The sequence below is a fragment of the Pecten maximus genome, unplaced genomic scaffold (assembly GCF_902652985.1).
Source record: "Pecten maximus unplaced genomic scaffold, xPecMax1.1, whole genome shotgun sequence".
In the NCBI taxonomy this organism is placed as follows: domain Eukaryota; kingdom Metazoa; phylum Mollusca; class Bivalvia; order Pectinida; family Pectinidae; genus Pecten; species Pecten maximus.
Window position 1 is genome coordinate 1 of NW_022979497.1, and position 13,854 is coordinate 13,854.

The window sequence follows — 13,854 nt, forward strand, 5'->3', positions numbered from 1 at the left end:
AGTGTATGCATGTTTAAATTGTTTGATTAATTAATCACCCATCGTCCAGTGCCAAGTGTTACTAGTTGCGTTTGCATATTGAAATTTAATGAATAACCTATCATCCATTGTCCAGTGCTGAGTGTATATGCCAAGTATTCCTCGTATACATGTAAACAATTACTATTAACTGCCAGTAATTACTATTAGATAATTGTGTGTTTCATTTGATTTTTAATCAGCCATTGTCTAGTGCTAAATAGTCTAAGTATGCTTTTTACTTTAGCATTTTCACTTCAGGCACATATCACGTACAATGATGTACATGTTCTGTACTGGTGTATTCTCTGTATACATACAAGTACATGTATTTAAGTTTACTATCTTTCTTTCTCCTAATATTAATTGCCATATGCTTCAGAATTTTGGTATTATGTTCTGAAATTGAGCTTGGTTACTTGAATCTGGAAAATATCATTATTACAAAAATAAATAAACAGAAATAATTAAAATAAATTTGAAAAAAAAATAGATAAAACATATACACAATACCGAAACATTGACAGACGTCTTTAATATAATAAACGGATACATGTGTATATCGTGATCTAATTATAGTACATGTACTTAATAATGTGATAATACAGGTAAATATCTACCTGTACATATGTACATTCCCAGAACAGACTATAATTCGTGTCATTGTTCTTAAATGTTTATATAATTCTTTTGATCCCCAAAAAGTGGGAGAAAGGAGAACAAACCGTTCCAACAGACCACGCCGAATGGGACGGGTGGTCCACCATGGCCGGGAACTATGTATTTAACGGGGCTCAATTTACCCCCGCCCTTATCTTCTCCGTCTCAACCACGACCCTCTTCGACGGCACTACTGTACATGTACCTCCAGCTCCCGCCCCTCCTCCGGTCCCAGCAGTAGCTTTTCAGATGATGCCTACATACATGTATGTATGTCACAGGGACTTGAGAATTTGTTAAAGTCTATATGTATTTGGACCTCCCCTAATGTGTGTAGCACATTTTCAGACATTTTTTGGAGGCTAGATTAAAATCCAGTAACAATGACACTTTAATGTTACTTTAAATACTTGGCTATGGTATGGTGTTCCGATAGAAAGAGCGAAAACACGATGACGAAGGAGCGAAGGAGCGAAAACACGATGGCAAAGGAGCGCTCCTTCGCTCCTTCGCGTTTAGGTTGAAGGAGCGAAGGAGCGATTTTGGAAATTTGGCCCTTAACGGAACACCATTGAATCCAACCAATCTATAAAGATAAGGGAAACCCAGAAGATCCCGATAACTACAGAGAAACCATCCTTATAAGTTGTTTAGGGAAATTATTTACATCCATCATAAATAGCCGGTTGAATAATTTTGAAACACAAAATCGTATAATGTCTTTATTGGTCCGGCAGGATTTCAAAAGAATCATTCAACAGTCGGCAATATTTTCATTTTGCCTATGTTAATTTCATTGTACTTGACTAGCGATAAAATTGTAATGTACATTTATTGATTTTCGTAAAAATCGCTTGAAACCATTTCGAGAGCTGGGCTATGTCAAATAATGACAAAAATGGATAATTTCAAAGCTAAACCACGGTGCCAAACTCTATCAAAAAGTTTACTGATCGCAGAAGACCATACAAATATCTTTACCTATATCTAAAGCTGATGTCAGTCACATCATGAACAATGGAGAGAAGTCCTAAATCTCTAGAATTATAACATACCGAATAATTACCATAGCGGACAACATCTGGGTGCGTTATATTGTTGTTCAGTTATTTTTCTCTCATTTGTAGCTGTTAATTAGACATAAGCGTAAATATGTATAGAGAAATTGACTTAAATTGTTCAAATATTTATGAAAGGTGTGATGATGATGATGATGATGATGATGATGATGATGAAATAATATAAAAGAATTCATGTTTGGTTTGGTTTGGTTTATTTTGTTTAACGTCCTATTAACAGCTAAGGTCATTTAAGGACGGCATCCCGTACGTGCGACATGCATGCGTGTGGTGAGTGCGTATGTGTGTTTTGGGAGGCTGCGGTATATACACTGGCTGTTAATAGGACGTTACACAAAAACAAACCAAACTTAAAACTAAGGAAAGCACATAGCTCAGTGTCTCTGTGCAGATTGTTGTCTTTTTTTTGTTTTGTTTTGTTGTTGTTGTTGTTGTTGTTGTTGTAAAAAAAACAATTCAAGGATTGCAATAATTCTGGTGTAGGGGAGATAACTCTTATAAAAGATTTAAACATTTGTAGGACGATTCCGCATGATAGTCATTATTCTTCGTTTTAAACGTGAGAGAATGGACAGAGAAATGTATATTAAAGGATTAAACACAAACCGCTTTACACTCTTATTTATAAGCAAACAATGTTTTTCGTCTTCTTTGTACATCAAACAAAAATCCTATTCTTCTGAAAGATTGATGCCGATATTCTTATTTATTTGAAACATTGTGAGAAATATTCTTACAAAAACATTTCGAAACACACATAACGATGCCTACTGGTTTCAATACGAACTTCTTAGGTCGGGTGACACAGTGGTAACACACTTGCCTTTCACCTAGGCGACCGGGGTTCGATTCCCTGATCGGATGTGAAAGTTATGGGGTCACTTGCCTGACCACGTGGTCTTTCTTGGATTATTCCGGCTTCCTTCCATTCCAAGAACCCTGGCGCACTCAGGCTTTCCGAGCCATCAAGCGTGACGAATATAAGATAATGTATGTCTAACTTGTTTTCGCGATTGTTGTAAAATAAATGAAGCACTTATCCAAAGCGTTGGATGTGAAATTAAAAAAAATAAAATAATAATAATAATAATGCTAATAAAAAAAAACAACAAAAAACAAACAAACAAAAACAAACAAAATCTTGTCAGTCACTCATTCTATTTACAACGGCTCTCATATCTTTCAGTTTCTTGTGACACAAATATGTCGGCCATCTCTCTTTACCATGATATGGAAATCGATGTTATTCACTTGATACCTTAAACCTTTGATAAATTAAAAACCAATATGTATTAAATTAAAGCTTCAGGTACTAAGATCAAGTCTGTTGGTCAAGATGTTGGCTGTTTAATGTCCCTAGCCCCACTGACGAGTCCAATTAGGACAAAACAGCTTTACGATGTGCCTGACATCATTGACGAATCTTGGCAGGACGAAACAGCTGTATGATGTCCCTAGTATCATTGACGAATCGTAAAAGGACGAAACAGCTGTCCGATGTCCCTAACCTCATTGACGAGTCCTAGAAGTGCAACACAGCTATATGATGTCCCTAACATCACTGACGAGTCTAAGAAGGGTAACACAGCTGTATTATGTCTCTTACATCACTGAAGAGTCCTAGAAGGACGAAACAGCTGTATGGTGTCCCCAGCATCTCTGACAAGTCCTAGAAGTGCAACACAGCTGTATGATGTCCCTAACATCACTGACGAGTCCTAGAAGGTCGACACAGCCGTATGATGTACCTGACATCATTGACGAGTCCTAGAATGGTAACAAAGCTGTATGATGTCCCTGACATCACTGACGAGTCCTAGAAGGTCGACACAGCCGTATGATGTACCTGACATCATTGACGAGTCCTAGAATGGTAACAAAGCTGTATGATGTCCCTGACATCACTGACGAGTCCTAGAAGGTCGACATAGCCGTGTGATGTCCCTAACATCACTGATGAGTCCTAGAATGACGACACAGATGTCCGATGCATGCATGTACATATGAGTATTTGTTGATTTGCCCATAGTTGTGCAGATCTTGTACCTCCACTCAGTGGCCGAGTGGTTAAGGTGTCCCGACACTTTATCACTAGCCCTCCACCTCTGGGTTGCGAGTTCAAAACCTACGTGGGGCAGTTGCCAGGTACTGACCGTAGGCCGGTGGTTTTTCTCCGGGTACTCCGGCTTTCCTCCACCTCCAAACCTGGCACGTGCTTAAATGACCCTGGCAGTTAATAGGACGCTAAACAAAATAAACCAACAAACCTCCAAAACACTGAATTGAATGTTTTTATAAGGCCAGCTGTTTTCCAAATGTCTCTAACTGATATAATCGCTGTATCCTCTCTTTAGCTGGGTTAACGTATTGATGAAATGATACTGAACCCAGAGAGTCTCTGTATTCCCTGATTGCTCTCTGTGTGTCTCCAACCATCTCATAGCAGATACCAAGGAGATTGTGGACTATCCAGTTCTTGCTGCCACCCTGTTCCCTGTCATACTTTACAGCTCGAAGGTAGTCCAATGCTGTGTCACGTCTCCTAGCGTGGCCGAGTTCGTGGTAACACAGGAAAGACAGGAACAGGGCGAAGGGAAGTGGAGGAACACCCAGAGGACATTTTTCGACCTCCAGATGCAACTGTGACGGATAGAAATGTAAAGCATTCTGTGTGAACATGATATCTGATACACAGACAGCCTTACATTTCTGTAGCAGGGTATACCCCCGTCCACAGAAGCGTTGCTCATATTTGTCTTTGCAGTGAAAGTCTAAAACATAAATTTTAAAAGACGAAATCATGTTTCCACATATTTCCAGGGCTTTACTGTAATTCCCAGTCTGGTAGTAATATGTTGCTAATGTTAACTCTCCTGGACTTGTACACATTGATGCAATTGGTGTCAGAAGTTTCTTGGATTTCCTGAGCGATTTGTACTTCTCTTTATTTCCCCTCGCTGTATTATGTTTCTGGAAACCCTCCATTCCTTTGTGACATACCGCCATTGCCATAAATGTGTAAGGTATGAATTCATCCATGTCTGACTGTGATTTTGAGAGGAGTGAAAGAGAAGCAGGAATTACCTTGGGAGAACACTTACATACGAATGAGAATGTGTCAACCAGCACCACTTCATCACACACCAGTTCTAATCGTGTTGAAGGAGGTAGAACATATTCCCAGTCTCCATTCCTTACTCTATCAACAAGTTCTCCTATGGATGGTTGTATGAATGTTCCAACTGAAAGACAACCCCATTTCTTATCATAGAGATCAACCAGAAAATGAAGGAGCTTTCGTTGATTTTCACCGTGAACTTTCCCAAGAAACATATTGTTTCCTTTAATGAAGTAATTAGGACAATATCCTGTCTTCACCCATGTTATCAGAATGTTTAAACATAATATGAAACAGAGAAATGTGTATTTTTCTTGCCAAAGCAGACCAGGCGTGTTTTCCACTGCGTGGAAAATAACAGTTTTTATAATATATGATGATATGATATCTATATCTCCTGCTAACTGTTTCAACATGTCAGATATCTGTTTGAGGAAGTACTTGAGAAGTCCGTACACTAAATATTGTACATGAGTGAGAGAATACATGAGTTTCCTTTCCGCAGTCGTGAACGAAATCCTCCATTGTAGGAATGTGTCAGCAGACGTTTTGTCTCCCACAGGGACAAGATGACAACCACCTTGTACTATCTGATCTCTCAAAGCTTGATCTGGCCAGTTATAAAGGCGGGGCCTAGTCACCCACTCACCTGCCTCCTTAGGCCAACGATAACACCGGAAAGATTTCACATAATCTACATTTAAGTTATTATGTTCATATTCCATAGTACAAGCTGGACCATGAATTTCCGTGGGCAACTGGAAGTGTCCGCTCATGCTATCCTGGTCACATCTTGTGTATATTTCACTTGATATGAAATATGCATCTCTATCTGGAATAATAGATTCGATCACGTGTTCATGAACTCTTTCGCCCAGCTGAACTAATTCCAGGGTTACATAGCCAGGTCTGCTGTCAGCGTCTCTCATCACTAAAACTGTTTTATCCTTGTAGTCTGATTGAAAACTAGTATCCGGATATTGGCACAAAACTATCACAGCCTTATCATGTAGCATCATGTCGACGTCCGAGCCTTGCATGACCACTCCTTCGGCTACGCTTCCTGTATCGAATCCTTGGAGACATGTTGTTTCTTGATTGTTAAAGTGCTCCATTAAAACTGTCATCCTTCTCCTGGCGGCCACAACCTCACGACTCCCTATAAACCTGTCGAGGACGTGATACAGGAACCAGGAATTCTCATATTGCTCACCCTGATTTGCCATTTTCCAAATGTAGCAGATCCAGAAATCTGAGGAGGAAATTGAAAAAGTAAATTATCATGACAATATCTGAACTTAATAAAAGACATTTTAACAACCTTTAAACTTACCAAAATATCTCTATTTGATAAATTTTCACTAACTGTTGTTAGGCGCGATTCATTCTCCTAATTCTCTCTTTGTAGGTGTGGGATTTGTTTTTCTGAATTCACCTGTTTAGGGACGAGGGAGAGCCCTATAATACGGCCTGTTGTATTCCACGGTATGTGTGTCTCTCGCAGAATCCGTGTCATCTTTCAGAGGGGACATCAAAGAGACCAAACCTGATCTCCTGTCCCCATTACAAGACGTGCGATCTTAACTTATCCTTTCTTTCTTGCCTTTTTCCCCTTACTCTTTCTTTCTGTTTTATTTTTCACTCCTACCAAACCGATATCTTGTTTTTAAAATTCTGTTATTCGATTCCTGCACACTTATGCCACAGTGATTTTGTTCACTTTGTCGACACTGTATGGACCGAGTCAATGTGTCGGATATGACAGTGTGTCGGTAAAGTAAGTGTGTCGTATATGATAGTGTGTCGGTAAAGTAAGTGTGTCGGATATGACAGTGTGTCGGTAAAATCAACAATAGCATTGGGACATGTTGCCATTCTGTTGAATATCACGGGTCGAATGTTACAGGATGTCGTTGAAGTCATTCTTTGATATGTTCGCGATTTTTTTACCCCCGAAAATAAGCGGCTTTATTGCATTTTTGCCAGTGAAAGATAGTGATTTATCAAATTAATAAAACATATTTTCATTACAGCGATGAGCAGTGAAAATTTAAGAATTGCAGTGAAAATATAAGATTTTGCAGTGAAAATATAAGATTTTGCAGTGAAAATATAAGTTTTCCGTTTTTGACCAATCAGATCGGACCTTTGTATTCACCTTGTTGAAACTTGCCGATTTTTCCAATCGAAGCGGAGATAGATAAATTGGTTATTTTGCTGTATTTCTGATATTTTTAGACAAGTTTTTGACAAAATACTCACTTGACGTAGCTATTCATGCACAAATTATCCTATAACAGAAGAAAACGCGTAAATTGCGTTGCGTTGAGTAACGTCACAAAGAGATGACGTCATTACCAATTCCCACACTTTTTGACACTATTAATTTTTCGATGATTTTGATTGTTTTTTTTTTTTAAGTTATGAAATGCAATAAAAAGAAAATTGAATGGTTTCCCGTTAAATATAACATATTTCACTCGTATGACAGAATATTTCCATATCAAAATAAATATGGATATTCTGCCATACTCGTGAACTATATGTTATATTAAACGGGAAACCATTCAATATCCTCTATATATACAGTATATTATATCTGTTTAAAATCATAACAAGATGACGTCATTGATCAAAGGCTACTGCAGCATAATCTATGTGAACGCGTGTATGAGGGCATTGGACGGGTTTGTGGTCTATACTCACTTTGATAAACAGAGAGCAAAAAGAGAACATCGTTATGTCCTCTCTCAAGTTGTTAATTGTTGTTATTTATTTAGTACATAACACCGATTGACTTGTCGATGTAGACAGTGTCGTATGTCAGGACTACACACTATTTGCGTCAACCTAACAATGGGGAGGACAGCGATCCCAGATTTGATTTGATTTCATTCATATACGAATATCATATCAAAAGCTGCCGTCTTAATACATTAATAAGAAAACCTATACTCACTTTAGACCTTACCCCTGGCCACTTGAGCGTAAAAGTACGTGAATTATGATCAGTTACAGTCTGAAGACAATCGTCAGATCTTAATATTACATAGTATTGCTAGGAATAAATTAAACTATCGTCAGCCATCCAAACATTCTTTTACAATCCAAGATGGCGGCTAACATAGCTAAAAGGGACAACATCGGTAACGACTACTTCACAAAAACTGAATAGTGTTATAACTACATACGTGATAAACTTTCCCGAATTCGAAAGGCAGTAATTCATAGATTCATCGGAATGTGGTTAGAATATGTTGACATGCATTACACATAAAATGTATATTTATATATTTTGAAATCTTACCGGGAAGGGATAAGTGAGATCCAATGACGTTTTCATGAGGAATGACACGAAATACACCTGGTCGGGTCCAGTTGGTGAAGAGATGGTACCCCTTCGTTGTAAATGTATTTCTCACATCTTCATCACAATATGTAACTTGTTAATAAGAGGCGAAGATACAGGTGTGTCTCGTTAGCCCTTCCTAAGTAAAAGCCTAAAAAGCTCTGCTTGAATGCTTTTCTGTTGCAGAGGAATGTTAAAAATAGCCTACCCAATGACTCCGTCATGGTCTGTCTGTTGCTAAAGGGTAAATATACACGTATCTGTATATAGAGTTACAGGTACTGTAATACTGGTAGTATTTATGTATGGTTTTCTTCCCCTTCTGCCTTTTATGTTAAACACTTTTTATTGGATTAGCGTTGCTAGTCTAAACTGTTAACATGTAATTTGTTTAACTACATGTATCTAAAAATGTTGGATTGTATCACAAGACTTGAGTAACCATAGCCACTTTTTGGTTGTAAACTAATCGTGAGTGTACAAATATATTTTTGCCAGTGAAATATATAGAGGATATTGAATGGTTTCCCGTTTAATATAACATATATTTCACGAGTATGAGAGAATATCAATATATTACGAGTGAAAATATAGGATTTTGCTGTGAAAATGTAAGTTTTTTGTTTTTTTACCAATCAGAGAGCACCTTTGTATTCTCCTCATAGGAACTTGATGATATTTCCCATCCAAGCGAAGAAAGATAGATGGGTTATTTCGCTGTATTTCTGAAATATTCAGACTAGTTTTTGACAAAATGCTCACTTGGCGTTAGCTTTTAATGCACAGGTTCTCCGTTAACAGCAGAAAACGATTAATTTGCGCTGATCAGTCCTTTCAAAATGACGTGGAGTAAAGTCACAAAGAAACGACGTCATGAATTGTGTTACTGATAACCGCATTTTTTGACATTATTAATTTTTCTATGTTTTTAGTTTGTTTTAAGCATAAACATACAATAAAAAGGAAATTGATTGTTTTCCGACTGAATACAACATATACTGTTTATTTCACTCGTATGACAGAATATGTAGAGGATATTGAATGGTTTCCCGTTTAATATAACATATATTTCACGAGTACGACAGAATATTGATATTTTCACGAGTGCGAAGCACGAGTGAAAAGTATCGAAATATTCTGTCATACGAGTGAAAATATTTATATTTAACGGGAAACCATTCAGTTTTCTTTTTATTGCATTTAATAAACTTAAAAACAAAATTAAAAACATCGAAAAATTAATAGTCAAAAAGATCGGGAATCAGTAATGACGTCATCTCTTTGTGACGTTACTCCACGTCAACATGACGGCGCCATTTTGAAAGGACTGATCAGCGCAATTTAAGCGTTTTCTGCTGTTATAGGAGAATCTGCGCATGACTAGCTAACGTCAAGTTAGTATTTAGTCAAAAACTGGTCAGAATATTTCAAAGATACAGCAAAATAACCAATTTATCTATCTCCGCCTCGATTGGAAAAATCGGCAAGTTTCAACGAGGTGAATACAAAGGTCCGCTCTGACTGGTCAAAAACGGAAAACTTATATTTTCACTGCAAAATCTTATATTTTCACTGCAAAATCTTAATATCCACTGTTCATCGCTACAGTGAAAATATAAGTTTTATTAGTTTCATAAATCTCTATATTTCACTGGCAAAAATGCAATAAATCGATATTTTTCACACGTGCTTTGTCATACTCGTGAAATATATGCTTTATTCAACGGGAAACCATGCAATATCCTCTATATATTTTTACCATGTTTCGCTTGATGTTGTTTCGCCTTTTTGTCCATTTAACTAATAATTTTTACCGTTTTTTGGCCCTAATGACCTTCAGAGTTTTGACGGGCCGTTAAGAACTATAGCTTACCTTTTTCTGTACATTACACAATGGTTATGCAAGTTTTATATACTTATTGAAATGTGAGCAGCCCTCATATTTGTAGCATTAAGATTGTATTCTGGTAATGAAATGTGCATACAATTTGTGTAAATAATAGCATTTATTTTCTTTGTAATAAATGCCTGTTATTTTTGATGGATCTCTTGTTTGGGTTATTTCCCTTTGATCAGTGAGTAGTCTAATTTGAACAGTTAGTCTAGAGTTATCGTTCTTGAAATTCTACTTCCTGTTGGTACATGCGAGGGAAAATATCAATCAAGCTATTTTGGTGGTAATGTATCCTCATTATTGTTTATGCTATTGAAAATTTCATTCAATTTAATACGGTGAATATGTTGAGAATGTTTCTAAGATGGATGGATCACGATTGTTGTTGGATGTTAGGCAGATTTTGGCATATTGATTAATAATCGAGAAGCGAAAATATTTGACCCACTTTGCATGGCGAGATGCCGTTGTCCGGTAAATCAATCATTCTGCTATTTCTATAACGTATTACATCGTTGCTTATGAAGCCATCCTTTATGTATTTGTTAAGTCATGCAACACTTCACTTCGTATGATATTTGAGTTTGTGAACAAAATTTTTGAATTACTACTTGTGTGAAAATTTAACGGGGGTCGTCTCAAAAGCAAAAAATATTATAACGGTACAGAATGGAAAGTTGAAAAAAGGACATCGTGATAAAAGTACCTGATATATCGTCACGGAATTATTCTTCGGCAGAGAGTTCGGTATCTATCATTTTCTACTTCGACGTCTTCGTATTTGGAGACAAGTCTTTATTTGGGGGTCGTTTCAAAAACAGAATGTGGATTATGTATCATGGGCTGTTGTTAAACTTATTGTTTTATTTGTGACATACAAAATTGTTGGGTTGGACAATTGCTGAGTAATCGAATTTGCAAATAGATCAATATAATTTGTGTAATGGTATGTGTATTCATGGTTTATTCTATGGCTAATACTTATATATGGACCTGTATTTCTTATAATATAAGGCTCATTCAGGAAATAATAAGAGGTTTATGATATTTAATACTTTACTTTAAAGACCTGTATGTCTTATTTGGTATTAACTCCATAATTCCATATGGGTGATGTAGATTTAAGATAAAATTACAAAGGCTTGTTTGATTTATTATGCTGCTATTCAGATGCATGCTATATATAAAACAATCGCTTATTAAGTTAATCAGAATGATGTAAGGAAATATTGTTAAACAGTAAAAGATGTGATGATTTAAATAAAGAAAAACTTATTATTGTTTTTCTTCTTCGAGTGGATACGGGACATCATGTCAAGTACAAGAAAGAAAAGACTGACAGAAACAAGGGCACAGGTAGATGCTGAAGTCCAAACCGTGACGGGGCAGCAGGCTACCAACTCATCTGGAGTGATGGATATACCGCAGGACGTAGAATTAGAACCTGATCAGGGTGAGGATCCGCAACCAATCCCGTCCATTTACAATTCTTTGGGCACAAATGTGTCGGAAGCAAACAAAGAAAAAATTATATCAGGGAGGTACATTGATCTTGGTGTATTGTTACACCATGGGGGTGAAGAAAAAGATCCGAAGATCTCGTTTAATAAACAAGGTCAGTTGGTGGCAAAGTATACATCATCAGAAAAAATATTCACAATAGAAAGGTGGACCGATGCATTTTTGGTCTATGTAACAATATATGGGTCAGCACATCCTTGTAAATATCCAGACCTTATCAAATATATGCACAGTGTACGTCTTGGGACATTAAAATTCTCAAAGGGTCTTGGTTGGAAAAATTATGACCAGCAATTCCGATTAAAGATGAGTTCAGACCCTACTAAATGTTGGGCAACAGTTGACAATGAACTGTGGTTACTATATATGTTGGGGAACTCTAACCAATCAGCAACCCCTGCCCAGAGGCCTGGTTCAGGAGGTAATTCTAGGAGTAATTACTGCTATGATTATAATTACCAGGGGTCATGTTACAAATACCCATGTACATTTTTGCATAGCTGTATGAAGTGTTCAGGCAACCATCCAATGATACTTTGTCAAGGGAAGAGCAATAATTCCTTTCGTCCCAACTTCAATCAAGGAAACCCCCGTTTTAGGACCCCAAACCCAGGTTACTTCCACAATCAAGCAGGAAACAGAGGTTACCAAGGGGGCCGAGGGAGGTTCCCTCGTGGGCGAGGTCAACGATTTATGGGTCCTTGGGAAAACACCCATTAGAATTGATAGGTTGAGAGATAGTATTAGGGATTACCCTTTATGTAGTGTAGCTCATGAGTTAACAAGGGGTTTTTCTATTGGCTTTAGATTGCAATACACTGGTCCTAGAGCACCAACACATTGCAAGAATTTAGTTTCTGTTTTAGAGAATCCAACAGCAGCCAGGGAGAAAGTTTTAAAGGAGGTTAGTTTAGGTAGAATTACTGGGCCATTTTCGATAAAACCTATTTCTACGTTACGTATATCCCCTATAGGGCTTGTCCCAAAATCAGATAATACCTGGCGTTTGATAACGCACCTGTCCTACCCTGAAGGGAATAGTGTTAACTCCCACATTGACGAGTCTTTACAGGGGCTAATCTAGGATTTGGGGAATACTACCTATTATAAAATTTAGGGGAAATGAAGGGGCCATAGAGTCTTGATGGGGAATTTGTTTTTATTCATTGGGGAAAACAACATCAGTGGGGAATACTACCTTATTTCGGTAGTAAAAATGGGCTAGATTAACCTCTGCTTTATGTACAGTGAATTACACGTCATTTGATAAAGTGTTAGATATGATTTCAAATCTTGGTAAAGGAACATTATTAGCGAAGATGGACATAAAGTCGGCATTCAGGTTGTTACCTGTACACCCTGGTGATTTTGACCAGTTAGGTTTCATGCTTGATGGGGAGTACTTTGTAGACAAGTGTCTGCCAATGGGCTGTGCGATATCTTGCAGTATATTTGAGAAATTTTCATCTTTTCTTCATTGGCTGGTTGAGGTTAGATCCAAACTTTGTTCTCTTGATCATTATCTTGATGATTTTATTTTTGCTGGGAGACCTCAATCTGATAGTTGTAGAACATTGATGGATTGCTTTGAAGGAGTTTGTCAGGAGTTGGGGGTTCCAATTGCTCAAGAAAAAACAGTAGGCCCTGTAACTTGTTTAATATTTCTAGGTCTAGAGATCGATACACAAAAAATGGTGGTGCGTATACCAAAACAGAAAATACTGGAGCTGAAAAACCAGTTGAGTGATCTTGAAGGTAGAAAAAAGATAACTTTGCGAGGACTTCAATCAGTGGTAGGGTGTTTAAGCTTTTTCTGTAGAGCTGTTAGACCAGGTAGGGCTTTTCTTAGAAGATTCTATGATGCAATGTCCAAAGTTAAGGAACCACATCATTTTGTGAAGATAAATATTGATATGAAGTCAGATGTACAGATGTGGTTACAGTTTTTGGATTCGTTTTCAGGTCAAGCTTATTTTCCTGAGGTTTCTTGGTCAGAAAATCATGTGATTCAACTCTTTACTGACAGTGCAGGCTCATCTGAACTTGGTTGTGGGGCATTCTTCAATGGGAAATGGGCTTTTTATCAGTGGCCACAGGATTGGATAGGAGAGGCTGTTATGAGGGATATTACTCTTTTGGAATTTGTACCCGTTGTGTTGGCATTGAGTCTGTGGGGCCCCTTGTTAATAAATAAGCAAATACAATTTAGAATTGA

General features: G+C 37.4%; 1 protein-coding gene across 1 annotated transcript; it reads right to left on the reverse strand.

Annotated features, from left to right (window-relative positions):
• Positions 1-3,931: 3,931 nt before the first annotated feature.
• LOC117318750 lies at positions 3,932-8,388 on the reverse strand. Its single transcript, XM_033873701.1, has 2 exons — positions 8,183-8,388; positions 3,932-6,127 (listed from the first exon to the last, which is right to left on the reverse strand). Exon 2 carries the CDS (start codon positions 6,099-6,101, stop codon positions 4,050-4,052), a length of 2,052 nt encoding a protein of 683 aa, XP_033729592.1. The 5' UTR covers positions 6,102-6,127; positions 8,183-8,388; the 3' UTR covers positions 3,932-4,049.
• Between the last annotated feature and the right edge of the window lie 5,466 nt (positions 8,389-13,854).

Excerpts from the sequence above, each read along its gene's own strand:
- LOC117318750 (XM_033873701.1), bottom strand. The coding sequence starts at position 6,101 with ATGGCAAATCAGGGTGAGCAATATGAGAATTCCTGGTTCCTGTATCAC.